Source organism: Bubalus bubalis, chromosome 5 (genome assembly GCF_019923935.1).
Source record: "Bubalus bubalis isolate 160015118507 breed Murrah chromosome 5, NDDB_SH_1, whole genome shotgun sequence".
Lineage (NCBI taxonomy): Eukaryota > Metazoa > Chordata > Mammalia > Artiodactyla > Bovidae > Bubalus > Bubalus bubalis.
Window position 1 is genome coordinate 90,039,054 of NC_059161.1, and position 25,889 is coordinate 90,064,942.

Below are 25,889 nucleotides of genomic sequence, written 5' to 3' on the forward strand. Positions count from 1 at the left end.
GGAAAAGACTCTGATGCTGGGAGGGATTGGGGGCAGGAGGAGAAGGGGACGACAGAGGATGAGATGGCTGGATGGCATCACTGACTCGATGGACGTGAGTCTGAGTGAACTCCGGGAGTTGGTGATGGACAGGGAGGCCTGGCGTGCTGCGATTCATGGGGTTGCAAAGAGTCGGACACGACTGAGCGACTGATCTGATCTCATCTTATCTGTCACTATAGCAAAAGAGAAATTGGTGCAGGGTTGGTATTGTGAAATGAAGGGAGAAAGGGGATTAAATTTTCCTGCTGCTTGTCTGGACCATTTTAAAATTTGTATCATCTTAACAATCAAGTGAAAGATACATTCTTTCAAATTTGAGGAGTTCCTCAGATACCCATTCAGAAACAGAATGTGAGTATTGAAAACTATTTGTGATATTGCTGCTATGTCACTTCAGTCCGACTCTATGTGACCCCATAGGTGGCAGCCCACCAGCCTCCCCCGTCCCTGGGATTCTCCAGGCAAGAACACTGGAGTGGGTTGCCATTTCCTTCTCCAATATTTGTGATACTATCTATACCTAAATACAGATACTTGCATGAAAGAACAAACTTTTCATTCTTACTCTTTTATTATTAGTGTTATTGAAGTTGGTACATAAAAGCAGAACTAAATAAAAACCTACTGTAATTACTATGTACAATATATGTTGTGTTAAATCCATTGTTTCCAAATTCTGTAGTAGTAGAGGTCAGTTTATCAAAGTGTCTTATATTGAGAAATACTTAAAGTCTATATTTAGGGGAAATAAATCCATGATTTACTGTTCAGTGTGCAGAATAAGTTATGATTATATCAATTTTTAATAGAACTGATCTTCAAAACACTGATTTTTGCTTTAAAATACTTAGGTTAATGGCTTTTAAACATAGAGTGATTCAGATACCTTTATTTTGGAATAACTTCCCTATTCTCTTGCATAGTTCTGAAAAAAATGTTTTCAGATCAGCAAACATTTAAACTGGTGGGATTTTTTAATTCTTTAATATTACTGAAGCATAGTTTACATGGGATTTTTAAGTTGAAAAAATAATATCTTCAGTTTTAGGGGTTTTATAAAGTAGATTTTAATCTCAGAATATATTATGCTTTGTATGAAATTGATTTGTTATGAACTTTTCAGATTCTTTTTTGTAATGCTGAGAAATGGGCAAACATGGGTTTATAGTGAATTTTATAAAAACAGCTGTATGGTTATGAAATGTATGAAAATGGAGATTTTTTGGCTGAAATGCTCCTAGTAATCACTAGGAAAAATACTTTGGCCTTAGTTTAGAGTGATTTATTAATAATGTATTATTTCCTCACATTTTTCACTTACAGAGCATTATTTCAAAACTTAAAGGCGTGTAGATGGGCTGTTATTTGGTGGTTACTATTTTGGGTTGTATCTGTCATTACTGTTTATATCAGTTAGAAAAAAGATTTTTCAGAAACGGATTTTACTCTAAAAAGGGTGTCTGCTTCATGAACTGTAGTAGATGACTGGTGCCGCTTTGACTCACTGAAGGGGAACATACTGCTCTGCTTTAATTTTGAAGTGTGTGAATAAATGAGATTCCCACCGTCTCTTACTGAACTATCTGGGTAATGCTAGAGGCTTTTGCAGGATCAACAAGGTTGCTGTTCATCAAGACTTAGGTTTGGCAAGGGTGAAGCAGACAGGTGATGGAATGAATGCCTCTGTACTTCTGTGTTACGTGGATGATGGTAATTGATCATGGCAGTCAGTCCCATAGGCCTCCAAGCCACTGGAGTAACACTATCATTGTTACTGTAATTTTCAGTAGTCTTTATCCAAGGCTCCTGATTATCATGTATAAATAACAGCCTCCCCCTAACACTTGGCCCATTCTTTTTAAGGGCTAAGAAATCCTTTGCACTTTTCACCATTTGACATGCTTTTGTTCGTTTATTGATTGTTTCTCTCACTAGTATATAGTGGCAGAAACTGTCCACTATTGTGTATTTCTTAAATATTTGGCATATTATGCAATGAGGGTTGTTGCTATTCAGTTGCCCAGCCATGTCCAACTCTTTGCGACCCCATGCAATGAGTATTATAGAAGAAATGAGATTTCTGTTCATACTGAGGTTTGCAAAGTTGTGGGAAGATGGAATATAAAGATTCTATTGTTCTAATTGCATTGGAGGCATGAAACTTGTGTTTTCTGGATGAGGTAGATTCTGGCACAGAGGCTAACTACAATTTATTATTCTCTCTGTCTAGACAGATTTAAATTCTTAAGAGAAGCCTTTAAAATTCTTTTGGATTCCTACTTTCTAGACGTGGGCTTGGCTGTTACTGAGTAACATTAACCTAGCTCTGGGGAGGACTTTTTGCCTCCTCGTCTCTCCTCTCTGGATCTTAAAGTGGAGAAACGGACTTTTGTTTCACCTATAAATCTACAAGTATTTATCCCATCATATCAATGCATGTACAAAATAGCATGCCACACATGTGAACAATAAAAGCAAAAAAAGATTACTGAATTTATTTTAACAAATCTAAGAATGAATCTTGATCACTTAAAAATGGTGGGACAGTCTTGTAACAGTTGAGAGTATGTTTCTGTTTTTTAAACATAAGATATTTTTGGACATAGAGGTGAAAATTTCTAGTATTTACAGTTTCCCAGAGAAGAAATCTGAGAATCATTTACATAGAGGTTTTTGTTGGGGATGAGAGGACAAAATAGACTGGAAGCATGTTTGTGTAGGAAGGCTAGGACCAGAATTTAGCCCTCAAAGAAAGAAAAATGCAAATACATTGGGAGTAGATGATGATAGTGTGTTAATTCCTTAGCTGCATGTAGACTTTTATTAGGTCACTTATAACTAGGGTGACATATAATTTATATTCCAAACTGGGGCACTGTTGAGAGTGAAAGTATATGCTGTCTGAATGGAACACTGGGACAACAGGTGTAAACCAAGACTGTTTCAGGAAAACGAGGACATTTGCTCACCCGCCGGTAATAACATACTTTTCTCCAGACTTAGTCCCAGTTATTTGAACTTCTCCATGTAATTTGTTTTCTCCTTTAGTGAACTCTAACGTGCATTCACAGAGTCTCTTACACTTTGGTTCCTTTTACCTGGTCTCGGTGGAATGAAAGAATTCTTTGCATATTTTCTGCAGCCCCGGACTGTTCTGACTTACAGCATTGGTAGAGGTAAGTACAGAGCTTGTTCTGTGTTGTTAGCCAACCTTTTATTCTGCTTAGGAAATCAGCTTTTGTGTGTTTCTGATCCAGTGTTTGATTGTTTTTGAGAGCCGTGATATGTCTCCTTAACTGGATTGATGAACTGTTATCAAGTTGTTAGAATGTAGTAAAAAAAGAGTTTGTAATTTTGGCATTGACTCTTAAATTGCTTGGTACATACTTAATAACATATTGTTTTCTTTTCTATAGGTGGGATTGTAATTCTGAAATTTCAGATCTTCAGAGAAGGGAAGGAGAACACCTTGTGCTTATACCATGGACATGTAAATTTTTTTTATGTTGGAACACTGTAATGCTTTTGTTTTGTTTTCCTATTCAACTTAAATAAAAATTTTTATTCTTATATTAAGTGATGTGTTTTTATTCTGTTAAGTAACTTCTTATTGTTATCTTACATTGTGTGGAAAATTAGACATTGTAATAGTACCTCTGAGATAGTGCTTACGAAAATGCGATTCTCCTCACCTCTGAAATCTTATTTGGAATCTGGGTTGGGACTAAAGTTATCTAGGTTTGGAAACCGCCTGAAATCCTAAACAGTCTAAAAATTAAGGTGTTTGTTTATAGCTAAGCTTGGAGCCATGACTGTTCGTGTGTGTGTGCGTGCTCACTCGCCCACTTGTGTTCAGTTCTTTGAGACCCGGTCTGTAGACTGTAGCCCACCAGGCTCCTTTGTCCATGGAATTTTCCAGACAAGGATACTGGAGTGGGTTGCCATTTCCTCCTTCAGGGGATCTTCCCGACCCAGGGATCAAACCCGTACCTCTTGCATCTCCTGCATTGGCAGGTGGATTATTGACCCTTGTGCCACCTGGAAAGCCCCACGTCTGTTCTTACCAGAGTCCTATTGTTTCTCTGTACAGTCTGCCATCTAGTGGTAGGAATGCAGACTACACCACAACAACATGGTTTTCAGACTTTTCCTGTTACAAATGCTTTTACATAGGAGGCTGAAGAATTTTCATAGGGGTGAAACGACTATTTCATTTGAAAAAGAAGGTAGTGGCTTTGAATTCTGAGAGTGTTCCAAGACTATGTTTTTCTATATAATGCTTTCATGACTTGAACTTTCTTCTGTTCTTGTTGTGAGATTTTTATGTATTTATAACAAGTTGATGTCATAAAGAGACAAATGCCTAAATAATAATAGATAATTTTAAGAGACAGTAGTTTGAGCTGATTTGAAAAATATGCTTTGTGTGTGATTAAAATTTTAAGGCAACTGTTTGATGATGGCATTAACAAAAGGAATTTATTTTAAACTTTATGGAGAGTTCAGCAAACTTGGCTTGTATAATCGGTGATACAAGAGGTAAATTTCAGCAAAGTATTAATGTAGAGTACCTTAGGGTTAGCTTTGTTTACCTAGCTCCATCTGAATTCTTTCTTCTCTTAGATATACCTTTGTTCTACTTCTTTCCTTTGCTACAGATGTACAGGAGACCAGTCCTTTCTATTTTTTAAAGTGTTCTAAAGACGCTAGTAAAGTAATGCTCAAAATTCTCCAAGCCAGGCTTCAGCAATATGTGAACCGTGAACTTCCTGATGTGCAAGCTGGTTTTAGAAAAGGCAGAGGAACCAGAGATCAAATGGCCAACATCTGCTGGATCATGGAAAAAGCAAGAGAGTTCCAGAAAAACATCTATTTCTGCTTTATTGACTATGCCAAAGCCTTTGACTGTGTGGATCACAATAAACTGTGGAAAATTCTGAAAGAGATGGGAAACCAGACCACCTGAGCTGCCTCTTGAGAAACCTATATGCAGGTCAGGAAGCAACAGTTAGAACTGGACATGGAACAACAGACTGGTTCCAAATAGGAAAAGGAGCACGTCAAGGCTGTATATTGTTACCCTGCTTATTTAGCTTATATGCAGAGTACATCATGAGAAACGCTGGACTGGAAGAAACACCAGCTGTAATCAAGATTGCCGGGAGAAATATCAATCACCTCAGATATGCAGATGACACCACCCTTATGGCAGAAAGTGAAGAGGAACTCAAAAGCCTCTTGATGAAAGTGAAAGAGGAGAGTGAAAAAGTTGACTTAAAGCTCAACATTCAGACAGTGTCATACTTTATTTTTTGGGGCTCCAAAATCACTGCAGATGGTGACTGCAGCCATGAAATTAAAAGAGGCTTACAACCAACCTAGATAGCATATTCAAAAGCAGAGACATTACTTTGCCAAGAAAGGTCCATCTAGTCAAGGCTATGGTTTTTCCAGTGGTCATGTTTGGATGTGAGGGTTGGACTGTGAAGAAAGCTGAGTGCCAAAGAATTGATGCTTTTAAACTGTGGTGTTGGAGAAGACTCTTGAGAGTCCCTTGGACTGCAAGGAGGTCCAACCAGTCCATTCTACAGGAGATCAGTCCTGGGTGTTCTTTGGAAGGAATGATGCTAAAGCTGAAACTCCAGTACTTTGGCCACCTCATGCAAAGAGTTGACTCATTGGAAAAGACCCTGATGCTGGGAGGGATTGGGAGCAGGAGGAGAAGGGGACGACACAGGATGAGATGGCTGGATGGCATCACCGACTCAATGGATGTGAGTCTGAGTGAACTCCGGGAGTTGGTGATGGATAGGGAGGCCTGGCGTGCTGCGATTCATGGGGTCGCAAAGAGTCAGACACGACTGACTGTCTGAAATGAACTGAAAGATACTCAACACTTCCTAAATCTTGTTACATTTTTTATTCCTCTTTCTAAAAAAGTTGTTTTCTTTTGGTGGTCTCCATAAGCACCTGAAATTGCACTCATGAAGGTGTTTTCAGGTTAATATATCTTCTTCAAAAATTTTGTTTAAAATTGAGAGCTAGATAATGCGAGAATTTGTGAGGATTTATAGCAGCTTTTCTGTTGAATAGTTTTTAAGGGGGGCAAAACCTCTTATATGATTTAAAAAAAAACAGTTGAAAGAAAACTTACTACTCAATAACCAGATTAAATATAACTATACTATCCTGCTCTTAATATAGCTGTCAGTTCTGTTCAGTTGCTCAGTCGTGTCCGACTCTTTGCGATCCCATGAACCACAGCACGCCAGGCCTCCCTGTCCATCACCAACTCCCAGAGGTTACCCAAACCCATGTCCACTAAGTCGGTCATGTACTTATATATAATTATCAAGCTATCAAGTCATCTTTACATTTTAGTTTTCACCAGTATGAATCTTAATTTTCACCAGTGTGAGTCCTTAGTCCATTTATTTTTGCAGAAAACACATTGGCAGAAATAGCACACCTAGTTGTGCCAACAGGCTGATTTTTCCCTGCAGCTGCAACTTGTTTTTTTTTGTTTTTTTGTTTTTTTCAGTAAGATGGGAGTTTGCCTTACTTTCTTTGTTGGTTCTGGAGTTTACTCAAGACTCACCTGCAATGGTGTGAGACTGAACTTGTATTCAGAGTACTGGTCTACCTCAGCAACAGGGGCTACCAGATTTCCAGCTGTTACACTTGCAGCTCTTGTGCTTGTACCACCTCTTCCTCATCCTTGAGGAAATAAAGGAAGAAATCAATGCTGTCTTTTCTGCCAGTGATCATGATACGCTCTAAGGGGTCTGGAATTAGTTACAGTACGTGTTTGCTGTGTGATGTGAGAGGTCCTTACTGAAATTTGTGAAATTATGGGAATAATAGTGATATAGTTCCTTTACATACCGGTTTTAACTAGCCGTTATACATGTAACTTAGTTGCTGAGTGATTTTGAAAGTGTTCAGTTCTTTTGGCATCACTCCATATTTGGGCAAATATGCTATACATCAGAAAATAGAGTATATCTGAGATCTTAATGTTACTCTGCAGTATTCTTTAACATGGTTTTTGTATAATATACTGTGAGCATTTTCCCCACTCAGCTTTTTTTCTTTTCTGTGTATTTGTTGGCCTCATAGTATTTCACTACCAGACTGCTGTCATTTAATGAGCTAGTATTCCTCCATTATTGAACGTGTCCACTCACATTTTGACTTAGGTACCTTAGCTTCATAGTACTCTTATCAGAACTTTTGGGATATTATTGTCATTTCTTTTTAGTGCTTTGAATGCTGCTTTCTCTCCTCTCTCAAGTTAACTCAATCCTTATTATTTGTACTGAGTATATTATGTGAGTCTTTACCTAGTTTTAATTTTAAATCCAGTTAAAATGTTGGTTAGATTTGTTTCTTAAGGTATAAATCAGTCTGTAAAGGTTGTATTTTTGAATTAATTCTAATGGAAATTATGTGAAAGTCTAACACATTTCTCACAGAGGATCCCAGAAACTTTAAAGAAAATAGCTACATCTTAATTTGGACCATATTTTGTGACCATTTACACAAAAAATTGAATGATGTAAGATGGTTCATTCTGTTTCCCAGACATCTTTTGTCTGAGGTCTGATTTCAACTTGCATGTTTTCTAAATACTTTCAGACTTTTCCTAAGTGAAAAAAACTGTGCTGATACTTTATAGCAAAAGTTCAGAAGCTTTTCTTTATCCTCTCATTGCTGTTTCTTGGTGAATATTTGTTTGTACTCCTACCCAGGAAAAGTTTCGAAGATCTGATCAGCGAAGCAACATTTGATGAACCACTTAATTTGCCTTCCAAATTGAGTGTGTCTCCAGTTTTCTAGATGATTGAAGAGATCAATCTTATGCTACTAAAATAATTTCTGAAGGCAGTTGCAAAAGGAGTGTCTTTCGAAATGACCCTTTTGAAAGAGACAGTAATATGTGGCTAAATGATTGTGATGCATTGTGCTTTTTTTTTAAAGACTAGCTTTAGGCAAGCTCTTTTATTAGAAAATCTACTTTGGGTATCATTGTAGTTTTGATATAGCCTAGTGAGTGCCTGTTTAGATGAGAACTTGAGGCTTTTACATTCTGCTAATGGTGCATGTCACTGACTGGGTTGCCTGACTTGGGGAAATCTACCCTTCGACAAGTCAATACTGATCTGTGGCTATCTGGTAACTGGCTATTTCTTAATTTTTGTACTTTACTGAACATGTCCTGATGAATACAAAAATATATATTTGCATTTCACTGCTTTTCTTATTATTTTTAAATTAGCAAGAAATTTAGAACCTACATTAAATTGGCTAGTTGGGTATTTGCTTTGTATATGTTTCCAAGCATCCTTATCTTTTACAAAAAATGTAATTCTGTTACTAAGTCTGGTATTTAGTAGTGAGCTTCTGTGACCTTACCTATGGGTCAGTACCTTACCTGTGTTAATGCAGTAAACATTTATTTTATCTACCCCAGACCTTGTTTGTTGGAGAGGCATATTAAATAATAAAATTGAGCATTTTGTTTTAAAAGTTTAGATTGGTTCCTTCTGCTGTCTCTGTGTGGAAAAATGCTCTTCATTTCCATAGTAGGCCTGTTTTCCTCTGCCCTTAAATACTAGAAATCCTCATGAATTCTCACCTATACTTAAAGCACAGAACCTATATGCCATATAGTTTTTTTTTTTTTTTTTTGAGTGTAGAGTTTAGGATTTGTTACTAATGTAATATTAAAGAAGGTTTTACATTTTTTCTATTCTTAAGGTAAACAGCTAAATGAAAATATGAGTTTCTACTTTGGAAGCCTTTTGATGGTAAAGGAAGTTTACTTTCAAGTTTGTGCTTTTTAAGAAATGAAATCTGAATTGAGAATGAGAAAAGCAGAAGCTATCAAGGTTTCCATGATATGCTTGATATTTGTTTGAAACAATTGGCTTTTGGTTGATTAGAGGTGTGGAAAACATTTTCCTTCCTGAATTGTTGGGGCTCAAGCTTAGAAGCATTTTCAAGTTACTACTATAGTAGAAACATTGTTCAGAGGAAAAATTACCCCTGCAGAAAATGACTGATTGAGTTAAAGTACTACGGGCAAGTGTGTTCTGCAGGGTTTGTGTAATCGTGCAGTGTATTTTCTCCCAGAAACGTTTGTATATCTTTGGTTTTTGCATTTGGTCTACTCTGAATTTATGCATGAACTCTTATCCTATTTTTCCTGTTATATTTGAAGTGTTACATTTTAGCTTCTGGAGTTTTCCTTCCATTTTTATGTGGTCATTTCTAAATGCTATGAAATATAGTTTTCATAACCTTACAATAAACCATTACTTGTTTGATCCCCTTTAACTTTGAAGTTGAGAATTTCCTCATGTGATGGGCTTAGGTCTGTTTTTAACCTTTTGGGGATTGCAGGTTGTGCAAAGAGTTGTAGATCGTTGGTGTAATTTGTGTAAAAAATACATTTTGAATGGTCATGTTAGGGCTGTTCAAGTGCATACTAAAATAAATGTTATTTATTCAAAAAGTGTGAGTGACCATTGTATGCATTGCACTATTCTTAGGAAATCCAGCAGAGAACATAATAGAGCCCTCCCTACTTGGAACTTATACTTTAATTGGGAGAGAAAGACATTAAACACGTTAAAAATGAGTTAGGTGATAAGTGCTTTGGAAAGAAATAAAACAGAATAAGAGGGTATAGTGAGGGTTTGGAGGTAGAGGATTGCCTTAAGGCTTTGTTACTTTTTATAAATATTTAGAGATGTTCATCTGATAGATGACATTTGAGCAAAGATCTATAGTAATAAAGGAGTAAGAGAAGTGTGGATATCTGGGAAAAGAATATTCTAGGCAGAAGGAACAAAATACTGAACACCTGAGGTTAAGAGTGCTTGGCTCGTGGAAGGCATTGCAAAGGAGACATTAGTGTAACTGAAGCAAAGTGATGAGGAGAGCTGATCACAAAGGGAATATACCATAGATGCAGTATACGTAATCTACTGGGTAACATGCTCATTGAAACTGAAATCTACACTTTTGGCTTCATTTAGAATCAGGCTGTCTCTGACTAATGCTCATTGAAACTGAAATCTACACTTTTGGCTTCATTTAGAATCAGGCTGTCTCTGACTAATCCAGCGATTTACTTAACCTCCCTGATTAAGAATATGGAAAATTACCAACAAAAGTATTTGCAGATTCTTTTTAAAATCTCTGATTCTAGACGAGAGTGATGGGGAAGTAAATAATAAAAGTGTAGAATTGTGTACCAGCTTTAGTGTCTGTGTGGTGGGTACCTTAGTCTGTGGAGAGGAGAATTTCACAAAGGAAAATACATCATTCATTTTGAGGAATGAGCAAGAATGGAAGGATTTGGGTGTGAAGCAGCAATATGTGTGTGTGTGTGTGTATGAGAGAGAGAGTCGCTCAGTTGTGTCCAACTCTATGGACTGTAGCCCTCCAGACTCCTCGGTCCATTGGATTCTCCAGGCAAGAATAATGGAGTGGGTAGCCGTTCCCTTCTCCAGGGGATCTGCAGGACCCAAGGATTAAACCCAGGCCACCTACATTGCAGGCAGATTCTTTACCATTTGAGCCACCACGGAAGCCCGTCTTGGAAGTTAAGGTTCAACAAGGAGGATGGGAGATCATTGAGGTTTAGTCAGTGTCATGGCCAGTTTTTATTTGGGCATGTGGGGTGGGTGAGACCCCAAATGAGATCTCATTAGAAGTGAAGAGGCCAGTTAGTCCAGCATTTTCTTAGTGGGGACGGTTTTGGGTGGAGCAGCTTTTTTTCTTTTTTAATGTTTGTTTATTTTTGGCGGTGCCAGGTCTTTGTTGACGTGGGGGCTGCTCTCTGGTTGAGGTGCATGAGCTGCTCACCGCGGTGGCTTCTCTTGCTGCGGAGCGCGAGCTCTGGGCGTGCGGGCCTCAGTGGTTGCAGCTCTGGGCTCTAGAGCACAGGCCCAGTAGGTGTGGCGCACAGAGCCGTGTTGCCCTGCGTGGGGGAGATTTTCCTGGATAGGGGCTGAACCCGTGTCTCCTGCAGGTGGATTCTGTACCGCTGAGCAGGGTGGGGTAGCTTTTAATTGCAGAGAGTCAGTTGTGCATGGCATGCCAGTCTCCCTCATCTTTGTCCTCACATGCCGGTAAGAGGGTATGCCCTTCAGAGGGTATGATAATTCCTCCCCCTAACTTGGTTCTAAATACTCCCAGGACTGGTTGACTTCTAGTTAGGGAAACATAGGATCTTCACTCTGGCTTTGTCAGTGGGGTGGAGAGGAGAAGGTGGGATATCTAGAAGTTTAAGAGACTTGGTTCTTGATGGGCTCTAGGGAATGTTCACAAAAACGTGGGTGTGCGAACACGTACACACATGTAGAAGTGCCCTTGGGCAAGTATTATGACAAAAAATTTTGTGACAGGTTCAGTTTTGGAAAGTAAGATTGTGAGGAGTAAAATGATTATTGACATCATTGTGAGAAGTAACTGTTAAATGAATAACTTACAAAGAGAATTTCTGGAAGGATAAAGAAAAATACAGATACATAAGAATAAATCCATGGGAAAACAGGAAGCTAGGAATATAACTTCATATAATTAAAATCAAAACTTGATCACTGTGCTTGACGTTTTAAAGGGTTCAAAATGAGCAGAACATAGATAGGGCTTGCTCCCAGTAAATTATATTTTGAGAGATTTGGAATAAGGCAAGTACAATATATTCAGTGTCTTGGGGCAGGTATAAAGTACTATTCAAGATCAAATTTAAAATAGGAGAAGTAAAATATCAGAAGCTGAACAATTCAAACCAAGTGGATGAACTATTTAATTTTTGTTGCAAGTAGTCTCAATTGTGAAAGCCTTGTGATCCATGGGCATTCTGTTTGACTCGTCTGTGCTTTGTTCTTCAGGCATTGTTGGCCAGGGTAACTGCTTATCTAAAATGCATTTGCTTATCAGATGTTACTTTGTACAGAAATTGGCCCTATTAAACAAACATTTTTGAAAGATTATAAGCAGATAAACGGTCATAGTTGCATTGTTTCTTTTTAGCAATCACAGCCAAGTTAGATCACTTGAGTTCATATTTAATCATTAGGTACTAAAGGTGAAAAGTGGACAAACTTTTAATGAGTCACAAATAAATAATATTTTCCCCCTTAATGGTACTTACAACTGAGGTAGTTATTATACATTTTGTTTTATGCATACTTTTAAAACAACTCATTTCTTGATCTTCTTCATTACATGTCTAAATTGGATCATATTTTGTATTTTCTTCATTGAATTTGCCAGTAATATCTGTGACGCAGATATGAGGTGAAATTCTGAGAGGTATATTAACTTTTTCTTTCAGTTTTGGTGCTAGAACAATTGTAGATTAGACTATTTTATGGTAATGTTTTCCAGTTATTTATATTTTAAAATATAAAGTTAGAACTTAAATTGTTTTACCTGTTTTCAGAGTAATAATTGAGTAGAGTTCCTGAATCAGTTCTTTGGAAATTCGTTGCACTGAGAAGCTTTCAGCCATTTTCAGTTTTGTCAATATTAGCTAGTTGCTATCAAGTGAAAACTGAGCTAACTCAGAACTGAAGGGAGAAAAGAATGAGAATCGTTTTCTATAAACAAACTGAGAGTCCTGTCCGCTCACAGACCACATATCTGCTCTATTAGTACAAGCACAGCATTCTAGGGAGGATTTTAATAAAGGTGTTCGACCTTCAGCTTGTGTCTGTTTCTATATGTATGAGTTAACTGTAGGGATGAATATTATTAGTATTGTAATTCTAAATTTTTATGAGAAGTAAGAGAACTGAGAGTTACCCAAGGCGTTGAAACAATAAAATGTGCTTCAGGGTGAAGGAAGTTTGATTTACTTTCTGGTATTATTGATTAATTATGTGATATTTATCAATGCCCTGTTTACTTCTCAGATAGAAATTCTGTCTCAGTTGTTCTCTTGGGAGGATTTTTTAACAACTTTTCCAAACTATCCATTTTTGTTCCACTCTTGTTAAACCTTTACTCTATTAGTATGCACACCCTACCGTTAAAAGTAAAGCAGAGTAAATTGATCTTTTTTTTTTTTTTATTGCAGACTTAATTCAGTGCACAAATGAGATGAATGTGAACATCCCGCAGTTAGCAGACAGTTTATTTGAAAGAACTACTAACAGTAGTTGGGTGGTGGTCTTCAAATCTCTCATTACAACTCATCATTTGATGGTGTATGGAAATGAGGTAAGCAGTATTTTTGGTTAACAAGTGTCCTAGGGGTGTTGACTGGTTCAGGTTGCTTCTCCCACTGACACCTCAGAAATGCCTATAGCAACTGAATAATATAGGTCAAAAGGGCAGAAATAGAATTGTAGACCCTACACTTTTTTTTCTGCCTTTTAAGTCAGAAAGCAGAAAGTGGGTCAGAGCACGGGGGACTTTCAGTAATGGGATTGAGAAGCAAAGATTAGTACCCGGAGATGGGTTCTGTAAGCAGCTCTGGTTTTGCAGGCCTTTGTGGATAGCTTATATGTTTGTCTCTGTTCACTTGGTTTTTCATTACAGCCCAGTCAGGTTTCTGTCTGATCTCATATAGTTTGGAGAAGCCCTTTGCCTAGTTCAAGGCTGTGATATTAAGGACTAAGATGGCATTTTGCTGAGAGGGTCTGATAGAAGAATACCTTCTTCAGCAGAGTTGTGTCTAAAGTCTTCATTACCCAGAAAGGGTAACGAATAAGATGCATAAACCTTTGCAATTTAACGTCTGGAGAGAATCATGTTGTTTTCCATGATAGCCCAGTAGCTAATTTTTGAGTTCTTGATTTTCTCAGCCTAGTATGCTTACTTGTAAAATTGTGTCAAAAGGAGTATTTAAAACTGTGTTTAAAGAAAGTTTGAATGGAATTAGATAAATCTAGGACCTTGGTATGTGCCTTAGAAAAATGCAGATCACTGATTGCTAGGAGATAGTTCCCAGTGAGATGAGGAAGGACTTTTTTGATTATATTTGTAGTTTTTAAGTTTTAAAAGTTATTTTCAGGAGTGCTACCTGAAGTATGATTACTTAGGTAACACATGTGACCCATTTTTAGGACATGTTACTCAGTTGCTTTCTAACTCATTATTAGCAATATACAGAGTCAGTAGAAAAAATTGAATATACTAGCTTCAGTGTAATCTAAAACATTTTCATCTTAACTATAATAATAGTTTCTATTTTTATTCGGAATGTGTTTATGTAAGATCATGATCATCTATTCAGAAGAACTTCAGGCTTGTATATATTTTTTTACCTTAAAGAATAAACTATGTAGTTTATTCTTTAGCAAGAAAAAGCCACAAATACAACCAACTGCAATGCTAAAGAGGCAGACATTCAGTGGTGACTTTCAGAGGTGAATAAGGTAATAATTTGCCCAGTGCTCAGTCGTGTGCAACTTTGTGACCCCATGGACTTGTAGCCTTGCCAGTCTCCTCTATCCATGGAATTTTCCAGGAAAGAATACTAGAGTAGGTTGCCATTTCCTGCTCCAAAGATCTTTCTGACCCCGGGATTGAACCAGTATCCCTTGGGTCTCCTGCGTTGGCAGGCGAGTTCTTTATCGCTGAGCCACCTGGGAAGCCCCAACGGTGATAATACCAGAAACAAAACCTTTTTAAAAGGCAAAGAAATAGAAAGTTGACTGTCATTCCTTACAACTGACTGACAGGAAGAGAAAGGTAGCATTTCAGTAGTGGTTTTCAGATAAACTGTTTCCCTTCAGCAGCTGAGAGAAATTTGGCGCTCTGCTCTTTTTTGTGTGCTAGTTTGTACAACCCTCAAGTTTTTGCATTGGCAGGCGTTACTGGTCTGTGAAAGTATGCATAGAGTTTCACTATGCTGTGGTGATGGAGATTCTCTAGAACAGTTGTTCTGAAATAGGGCAAGGCAGGCGAGTGATTTTCACCCTCAAGGGACATTGGCATAACTGGAGGGGATGCTACTGGCATGTAGAAGGTAGAGGCTGCTGGCATGCTGAACATCTTACAAGTGCACAGCACAGCCCCTCACAAAAAAGAATCATCAAAACTTACGAAAATCATAGAGTGTTACATTGTCTTAGGATTTTTTTTTTTTTGTCTGAGGATATTTGAATGCATTTTGAAACAAGTTGTTTTAGGATAAGTGATGAAACAGGAGTCTTTGATTTTCAAATTGTTTTTCAAAATCATGGTTGTTAGTTTGTGGTGATCTCTGATGAACACTATTGAGTCAGAGAAGTGATCGTGTACATAAAATTGATAGTAATGCTCTGCATACATTTACAAAAGTAGTCCTTTTAAAGTTTGTCCTACAAAGTTGAAAAGAGTTTCTTTAGCTGTTTTAGAGGTTGTGTGTAAAAGGAAATTAAGGTAGTGTTCTATGGTAAGCATTTTGGAGAGGGGCTTGACAGTATTTTGAGAAGATGAATTTTTATACACCTGCTGAGCCAACAGTTCAGCCCTAAGTGTATATCATGAGAAACCCTTGCATGCCTGCAGGTAGAGACCAGAACAAAGACGTCAGTGAAACATCGCTAATAACAGTAAAACTGGAAAGAACTTAAGTGTCCATGTAGAAATGGATATATAACAGATGCAGTAGTTTGTTGAAATACTCACGCACTGTTGAAAATGAGTGAACTAGATGTGCATATATTAAATTGATAATTCTTGGGAAGAAGTTATTAAAAAACACATTGGAAAAGAATGAGTACAGTATAGAATTTCTGTAAATTTAAGATAGAAACCAAAATTATGTACTATTTTTAGATCCTTATATATGTAGTAAAATTTTAAAAAACATTCATGGGAATGATAAAAACCTACTTTAGAAAAGTGATTGCCTTTGCAGAGGGAGGAAGAGAAGGGAATGGTGTTGAAGGCGTGGGTCTTTAGTAGTGTGTAATTTGATTCTGTAAGGGGATCTAAAGTGATGATTTTTAATATGGACTGTGGGTAAGAGGATGTCTGTTCTGTTATACTCCAATATGATTACTAATATTCTGTTTTTAAAAAGAAATAATAAAAATTTGGATCACTAGATACCTGTTTTAAAATAAAGGCACCATCTGAATATGATTAGCTGTAGCCATAATATGCTATAGTAAAGCGCTTCTAGTTAAAAGTGCCTGTTTCCTTTTAACTTTAATACCATAGCTGTGGGCATTAGACTTTAATAAATTCCTGCATGCTAGTGAAAAGTATGTTTTATGTTTTGGGGAGGACTGAAGATGATAAATTTAAACTAGATAAGATAAATGTGTTAACCACCACTTTCCCCCCTAATTCTCAAGTTAAAGTTTCTTAGATGGCAGTACTATTTGACATAATCATTTGTTGTCTTTTTTTCCCCCCAGCGTTTCATTCAGTATTTGGCTTCAAGAAACACGTTGTTTAACTTAAGCAATTTTTTGGATAAAAGTGGATTGCAAGGTAAAGACACCTTATTCATTACAGAAAAATCAAGAGTGACCCCATTTGAGGATTACTGCAAAGTTGAACTCTGTCCTTTAGAACATATGCTATGGAGGAGCCTCATGTTTTAGTGACGGTTGTAGAGAAAAAAAAAGTATCTTTGCATAAGAAGATTGATTGACTTCACTTCTTGCCACCCAGAGCTCTTTGAGAAGCAGTATAAAGTAACAGTTTAAGAGAATGGGTTCTGAAAGTGGACTGCCTGGATTGAATCCCATCTCTAACACCAACTGCATAAACTTGAGCAAGTTACTTTACCTCTCTGCATCTGTAAAATCAGGAGTAATGATAGCACCCACCTGTAGGATTATCATTAGGTGTAACCTAGTTATACATGTAAGGTGCCCAGAATGATGCCTGGCACATAGGAGACACTACTTACATTCTGTTACAGTTGTTCTAAATCATAAAGATTGATAAGTATGAAAAATATTAAATTGATTAATGATTTGAGGAGTAGCATTTTGGTTCCATAGAATGTTAAATTTGAGTTTGGTGTTATCAAGTAGTATAAGAAAACAAGTTTTTTAATTCCCAGTAAATTAAATAAATAAAAGGAATGTTGGTCGAATAAAACAGACTTATTTAGTGAAGTTCTAAGGGGAAAATTTTTCTAAGCCACATATGACATACCTAACTTTAAAAATGTAAAGCTAGGATGTAACTTTACATATCTGTAAATGTAGAAAGTAACTTTTAACATATCTGCTTTCGTTGTTGCTTTTGTTATTATTTTATACTTTATTCTAAGAAATGTTGAGAATATCATACATTTTAGTAGCAAAGGTAAGTATAATATGTTTTTCAGATGAATTACTTATTAATACTTACCAGGTATTTTATTTATTTTACTTTAATTCAGTAACATGAAATTGCTGTAGTCTAGTACTGTAGCCCTCCATGTTCGTACTGTCTTAACGGGATCTGTTACACTTAGCCAGAGCGAGACTGTTAGCATTGTAGAATAACTCTAGGAAGAGCCTCATAAAGGACATACTAAGACCATACTAAAGGAGTACTCAGCAGTAAGTTTCAGCTGGGAAGTATCTTTAGAAAAGGTAAGATTTGTGCTGTGCTTTGAAAGATGGATGAGAATGTGAGTTGACTTAAGCAAAGGTACACAGATGTATGTGGATGGTAAAGAGCATGGGTGTTTATTTATAGGGCAAATGAAAATGAATAGAGTGTAAGATGAGGTGTTGGAGAATATGTAATGGCAGATAACCCTTGGAAAGCTGTTTGGGGCCAAAATCATGCACAAAGGATTTTGATATATTTGGGATTTTATAATGCAGTGAGAAACCATCAAAGTTTTTGAGGGAGGAGGAGAGAAGGAACGTGTATTATTAAAAAAAACCACTCTAGCCTGTTGTATTTGAGTGAGTAACATCTTAAGGACCTTGAGACTGCTCTGGTCATTATTTTGCTCATCTAGTAGAGAGTTAATGAGGGCTTGAATTGTGGCTTCTGTGGAGATGAAAATCAGTAGAATTTAGTGAGTAGCTGTGTATGTGTTTATGAACTGTTCAATACTTCTTTACTTTTGGCAGTTGAAAGTGCTAATTAGAATTGAATACTCAGTCTTTCAGGGATTCTGGAAGATCAGTAATCTGTACATCGAACCAGCTGTTACAAGGTTGATTTTACTTCAATGAGAGATACCATGCCTTAAATAGTTAAGGGGGGAAAAAATGAAGCCATGAAATCCCTTTTTCAAGTAAAATCTTCAGTAGAAGCTATCTGTATATATAATAGGTGAAACTGGAGCTGTTTTGTTTTCTGGAACATGGATAAAACTACCTCATCTTTTTATTTCTGCTTTCAGCCTTATTTAGTTCATTTGAACTGTAAGAGTCTGGAAAACAATATGCAAATCACTACTCTAGAGCAGAATATATGCATATGTTCCAAGTGGGTTTTTTGTGTCTCATTAACTACTGATTTTCTACTTTTTTGAGATGGAAATTAAGCACTTCTAGTGACAAGGTTTTAAGGCTTTCATTCATTTATGTAGAGAACAGTTTTTAGGCCTTTTATTTAAAGCTTATATTCAAAGATATTATAAAGGTTAGACTGAAATGATAAAAAAGTTATAATTCAGTGATATTTTTGTAATTTTGATTGCTGATGTATTTTGTTGGGTGGAGTCTGGTATATTTTATTCAGTATATACCGGCTGTTATACTGGTTGTATATATTACAATTAAAGTGCGTCAGATAATTGTATACATCTAATAGCTTTATTTGAAGTAAGAATAATATGGGTACACAAAGAGTTCAGGGAAAGTTTTAGAGACCGAGCCTTGAAGGATGAGAGATGTTTCTCCCCTTAGTGAGGATCTAGTAGAGTGTATTAGAGGAAACAGTATTAACTAAAGAGCTGAAAAATATGAGTATGTGACACCTTATACAATACACTAATAGCTATGAGAATATCTGAGGGCAGTGATTTCTTTCTGTTCACTGATTTTTCTCCAGTAGCAAGTTAGTGAAAGTGAAGTCATGTCCGACACTTTGCAACCCCATGGACTGTAGCCTATCAGGCTCCTCCGTCCATGGGATTTTCCAGGCAAGAGTGCTGGAGTGGATTGCCATTTACTTCTCCAGGGGATCTTCCCGACCCAGGAATTGAACCCGGGTCTCCCACATTGCAGGCAGACGCTTTACTGTCTGAGCCAGCTACTAAGAAATATTTGCTGAATGAATGAATTGGTGATTATGTTAAATCCAGTCACTGTACTTTATGTGTGTGTGTGCACTTGTTTTGGTGTTATATCTTTTTAAAGTAGCAGAGACCATCAACTAAAATTAAATTTGTTAGATGAAGATGAACTAAAGTAGAATGGATCTGCTTTTACAGTGAAGGTGAAAGTCGCTCAGTCGTGTCCGACTCTTTGCGACCCCATGAACTATATAGTCCATGGGATTCTCCAGGCCAGAATAATGGAGTGAGTATCCTTTCCCTTCTCCAGGAGATCTTCCCAACCCAGGGATCGAACCCAAGTCTCTGGCATTGCAGGCAGGTTCTTTACCAATTGAGCCACAAGGGAAAGAGCAAAAATTTGTAGACTCTCTTGAGCCAGGCAGTAGCTGAAACACAAGTTTGTTTGTTTGTTTTTAATAATATTGATTAGATTTTATGGTGCTGAAGTCTTCAAATCTCATGATTGTGTTGAAGCAAAATCTTAGAATGATTTAGCTATTCACTTAGAAAGTTTCATTGAAAACTCATAGAATTATTTTTTGTTAGGCCTTAAATTTGCATATTGCCACTTATTTCATTGTACAATGCAGTCATTTTCTCTGCTACTTATAAGGTTGGCACCCATAAGTTGTGCTAAATCATATGCAACTAAAGATGGAAAAATATGAAAAATATTAAATTAATGATTTTGAGGAGAGGGATTTTGGTTCTGCAGGATGTTAAATTTGAGTTATGGGGTTATCAAGTAGTATAAGAAAGCAAGTTTTTCAATTTCCAATAAATAAAAGGAATGTTGGTCAGAATAAAGCAGAATTACTATTTTAGTGAAATTTTAAGGGGGAAGATTTTTCTAAGCCACATAAGACATACCTAACTTTAAAAATGTAAAATATTATAGATGTTAATGTCACTTAATTCATATCACTAAATTGAAGGTGGAATATCAAGACATTGTGGCCAATGGATAAAATAAGTTGGTTTTCTAAGCTAATCGGGTTTTTAATATTTTATGAAATCCTTTTATGTTTCTTTTCTTACAGGATATGACATGTCTACATTTATTAGGAGGTATAGTAGGTATCTAAATGAAAAAGCAGTTTCATACAGACAAGTTGCATTTGATTTCACAAAAGTGAAACGAGGGTGAGTTAAGCTTTCTTGCATTCTTTTTCTTTTTGACATCTAATGAACTTGAATATTTTAAAATGTTAACTGCAGGCATTATTTGAGCAAGCTCCAGGAGATGGTGAAGGACAGGGAAGCCTGGCGTGCCACAGTCCATGGGGTTGCAAAGAGTCAGACACAGCTGAACGACTAAACAACAACAATAGGCATTCTTGATTATGAATTACAGAATTTCCAGCCAGTCTTAAAAGATGAACTTCATGTTTTTTTTAAGTATATCAGATACTTTTGAACTAGGATTTTCGAAGTTCTTATTAAATTTTTCAACAGCTTTATTGAGACAATTCACACAACATAAAATTCACCCTTTTAAAGTGTACAATAAGTGGTTTTTTTTAGTATATTTACAAAGTTGTGCAGCATCACTGCTGTCTAATTCCAAAACATGCATTTCCTTTTCTTCTGGACCTTGGCAGTCACAAATCTACTTTATATCCGTAAGGATTTGTCTGTTCTGAATGTTTTTTAGGTTTATAAAAGTAATAAACTATTTTTAAAAAATCCAGGCAACATAGAAATCTGACTTAAACTGTTAATATTTTGGTGTATCTCATCTGTTTTCTCTGTGAAAATAGAAATAAAAATAGGTGTATGAAGACACATAGAAAATCACATGTTTGGATCACACTATTTGAAGACTGCTTACCTCCCCTAATAGGTATTTTAGATATTCTCAATATCTGTGCACATAGAACCAGCTCATTCTTTTGAATGGCTTTAGAATTATGTTCTAGATGTACCTTTGATTTATTTCATTTTTTTAATGTTATAAAAGAAATGCATTGAATATTCTTTTACATATGCTTGCATTTTTTTTTTTTTTTAATTTATTTTTGATCACACTGCTTGGCATGTGGGATCATAGTTCCCCAACCAGGGTTGAACCCGTGCACCCTACAGTTGAAGCACGGAGTCTTAACCACTGAATCATCATGGAGGTCCCTGTGGTTGCATTTGTAAGTGAAATTTCCTGTAGAATAAATTCTTAGAATTGACATGTCAAACAATATATATATATACATGTACCATTTTAATTGGAGAAGGAAGTGGCAACCCACTCCAGTATTCTTGCCTGGAGAATCCCATGGACAGAGGAACCTTGCGGGCTGCAGTCCATCGGGTCGCAAGAGTTGGACACAACTGAGTGACTTTGACTACTTTGACTACCATTTTAATAGAAAACACCAAATTGCCCTATATAAAAGTGGTACCAAATTATTGAGTTAAATACAGTTATAAATACCTCTTTCACTGTATTCTTCTATCATCATGAAAATGTATCTCATTAGGTATTTATTTTGTTAGTTGATTGACTAACTTTTAAATGGTGATATTGAGCCTCTTTCTCTCTTTGTAAAAATACCACTCTTGCTTTGTTAATTGCTTTTTAGTATCCTTTGCCCATTTCTCCATTGGACTTTTAAAATTCTTCTGTCTTAAAAGCTTACTGGCAGTTTAGTCAGATAAATTTAGGTTGGATTTCTAGCTTTACTCCAATTAGATGAGGGATTTTAGTAAGATACTTCAGCTAGCTTGCTAACTTTTAAAAAATAATTTTATTTGAAATAATTCACTTCCTGAAATGCTGCAGGAACAATACAGATAACTCCTATACACTTCACTCAGATTCATCAGTTTTTAACATTTAATTATTCTTTGTGTATGTGTTTGTTTACTTTTTTGTTTGACCCATTTGAGAGTGGATTATATATAGGGAAAGGGAAGTTGCTCAGTTGTGTCCAACTCTTTGCGACCTCATGGACTGCAGCCTACCAGGCTCCTCCGTCCGTGGGATTTTCCAGGCAAGAGTACTGGAGTGGGGTGCCATCACCTTCTCCGATGAATGAGTCTACCTATTTGTAAAAATGTGACTGATGAAAACAGTGCAATCACTAGGTTATCACACTGTGAGTTCAGTTGTCAAGAGGGAGCAACTCAAAGGACATCACACAATCTATAAACCAAGCTGGAAGGAGCCATCCAGGCTTTGCCCTGCCGAACCCTTTCTGGGCGATGATTAGACAAGTCCTCATATACCTCATGCCGTTTTACAGTTTATAGCTCTTAACATTTCAGTGCCTATTTCCTAAGAAAAAATATCTTTTATTACATATCCATCAATTGGCTAACTTTTTCCACATCATGCCACACAAACTGATGCTATTTTCACAGGACAGTATGTTACATGGAAAGGACTACATGAGACTGAAGGGTTTGGGATCAATGTGGCGGCATACGTATAGCCCATTTGTACCGTAGTAGCATGGTGTGGCACGGTTGGAGAGCGTTGACTTAAGCTTCAAGTTATTTCATCTGTGAATTTTTAAAATTTTATTTATTGTTATTGTTGGTTGCACTGGGTCTTCGATGCTGTGTGTGGCATTCTCTACTTGCAGTGAGTGGGGCTACTCTTTGTTGCAGTGCAAGGCTTCTCATGGCAGTGGCGTCTCTTGTTGTGGAGCGCAGCTCTAGGTGTGCGGGCTTCAGTGGTTGAGCACGTGTACTCAGTGGTTGTGGCTCTCAGGCCCTGGCGTGCATGGGCTGCGTTAGTTGTAGCACACAGGCTTGGTAGTTGTGGCCCGTGGGCTTCGTTGCTCCATATCATGTGGGATCTTCCTGGACCAGGGATTGAACCCATGTCCCCTGTGCCACTGCAAAGTTCTGTAAATATTGTTTCATTTGTAGAATGGTGATGTTAATAGCATTTATCTATTAGGATTTTTGTGAGAATTAGATGATTTACTGTATATAATGCTTATTAGCACATGACAAACTGACAAGCTTTTGGATTTATTGGGAAAATAAGTTGTCACAGTTTATAAATACTGCCCCCCTCCCTTTTTTAGCATTTATTAAAACTTTTAAAAAAATCTATGTGATAAAAATTGTTATCTTTATTTTTATGGCTATAGTCTTTTAAGCAAATTCGAGTGGGGTTTTCTACCCCGAAGTGATCAATTGACTATGTTTTCATTGGATATTTTTATGGATTCAGTATTTTTATTTAAATCTTAGATTCATTTAGAATATATCTTGATATTAAAAAAGTGAGATGGAGATTAACTACAATTTCTAATAGAAATATGGGATATTCAAAAATCAAAATGAATGATTACCCTGTATGGTTAAATGGGCTTCCCAAGTGATGCTAGTAATAAAGAACCCACCTGCCAATGCAAGAGACATAAGAGATGTGGGTTCAATCCCTGGCTCAGGAAGATTCCCCTGGAGAAGGACATGGCAGTCCACTCCAGTATTCTTGACTGGTGTATCCCATGAACAGTGAAGCCTGGCATGCCATAATCCATAGGGTCACACAGAGTTGGACACTACTGAAGCGACTCAGCATGCATGCTTGGTTAAATGACTTTTCACTTAAATACACTTACTTTAGGCAAATTCTTAGTCATTCTTCAAGATTTCACTCAAATATTTTTTGAGGAAGCCTTTTTTTCTGTTAGATTTTTTTATGACACTCTCATCCATGAAGACAGTACAGTCTCGGATTCTTATTTTCAGGACTTTCCACAGTGTCTAAACATAGTAGATGGTTAATAGTTTTTGAAAAGATTATTAGATGAGTTTCTAAATAGTACATTAAATGGTTCTATGAAAAATGGATCCAGTAAATTGCCTGTTGATGTATCTTTTTTAGTTGGTTGTGTTAAACATTGGTCCCTTCATTTTCTTTTTGTTTAGCATTTCATTTTTTTGATAGTGTTAACTTGCTGTGTAGAATTATCTTGAATTCTAAATTGGTACAGTTTGAAGTGGTAAGACATTGTTAGTAACTAGCAAAAGAAAGAATAATCCAGATATTGTCTGTGAGTAAGAGTATGGATGATCAGCCTTTAATTCATTGCTCTTATATTTGGGAAGTAAGTATATGAATTTAATTACACTTGATTACAGAAGTAATAAATACTTGTGTTCTGCATGGAGTATGAATTGTCATGCATTTGGTTTGAATCATATTTAAGCATTTGGGTTTGTGAATTGAGTTTTTTGAAGTCAGTTGCTGACGTAGCATGTGATAACTGTTTGGCTTTTTCTTAATTGAGAAATTTAAAGTTCTCTGGGAAGAAAAGATGTGGAGGCTAGTGAGAGAGAGAAGAATAAAAAATGTTCCCATTGTTTCTGGCCTAAACCATTGGGGAGATGGCACCTTTTACTGGGAAGGTTTTTGGAAGCAACATAGGGTAGTGGTTAAAATTTAAGAAATTAATTTTGGAAATAATAGTTTTTAGATGTCTGTGATTTTTATAAGTTAAGATATCAAGTAGGCAATTTGACAGTACTAACTAGGACCTTTGAGAGTTCTGGTCTGGGTGTATAAGTGGCAGTTTGGTAATTTCTGCCTGGGGAATGACAGTATCCTAGGGAATAAGTATAGAATGAGAGGGGAGGGCCCAGAAACATCTTGAGATACACAGCATTTATTTTAGAGAATGAGTAGAGGATGAGGAGACAAGGAAAGAGACTGAAAAAGTAATGGTGCAGTAGGAAGAAAACAAGGAGTGATGGGTATCAGGGATGCTAAGAGAGCAGAGAACTACAAGAAGGAGGAAAAAGTTTGAATGCTGCTGAGAAGTCTAGTCAAGTAATGTTGGCCTAGTATCCACTGGAGAGGCAACATAGAGGTAAAAGTGGAGCTTACACTGGAGTACGTTGAATAATGAATGAAAATTGTGGATTTGCCAGGTGAGTACAAGGGAATGAGAGGTGCAAGAGAGTGAAGGGTATTTGCAAGGGCATGATAATACTTATCTTTGGAATTATGAGCTAGATGAAAGAAGGGAAAACTAGAAGGGATCAATATGGGTAGTGGTAGGGTTGATACATTGGAGTTTATGATGAAGTCAAATAGTTTTTGTCATGGGACACTTGATCAAGGTAGCTAGAAAGTTAAAAGGTGATTTGTCAGGATGAGGTGTCTGAATCTTGGCTTTTTCTTACATTGAGGGTAAGGGAGTGGTAGTGGAGGCTAGGGATAATGTGGTTTCTTGGCAGGTAGAAAGGTCCATCTAGTCAAGGCTATGGTTTTTCCAGTGGTCATGTATGGTTGCGAGAGTTGGACTGTGAAGAAAGCTGAGCACCGAAGAATTGATGCTTTTGAACTGTGGTGTTGATGAAGACTCTTGAGAGTCCCTTGGACTGCAAGGAGATCCAACCAGTCCATCCTAAAGGAGATTAGCCCTGGGTATCCTTTGGAAAGAATGATGCTAAAGTTGAAACTCCAGTACTTTGGCCACCTCATGCGAAGAGTTGACTCATTGGAAAAGACTCTAATGCTGGGAGGGATTGGGGGCAGGAGGAATAGGGGACAACAGAGGATGAGATGGTTGGATGGCATCACCGGCTCGATGGACGTGAGTTTGGGTGAACTCTGGGAGATGGTGATGGACAGGGAGGCCTGGCATGCTGCAGTTCATGGGGTTGCAAAGAGTCGGACACGACTGAGCAACTG

General features: G+C 37.0%; 1 protein-coding gene across 17 annotated transcripts in view; it reads left to right on the forward strand.

The window, feature by feature from the left end:
• Window positions 1–25,889, forward strand: part of PICALM (phosphatidylinositol binding clathrin assembly protein) — a 105,885-nt gene that overhangs the window by 21,883 nt on the left and 58,113 nt on the right. For all 17 annotated transcript variants that reach the window (XM_025286197.2, XM_025286195.2, XM_025286196.2 and 14 more), the window contains exons 2-4: window positions 13,139–13,281; window positions 16,416–16,491; window positions 20,278–20,380. In XM_025286197.2, the coding sequence (XP_025141982.1) occupies window positions 13,139–13,281; window positions 16,416–16,491; window positions 20,278–20,380 (322 nt within the window). The remainder of the gene's footprint in view (window positions 1–13,138; window positions 13,282–16,415; window positions 16,492–20,277; window positions 20,381–25,889) is intronic.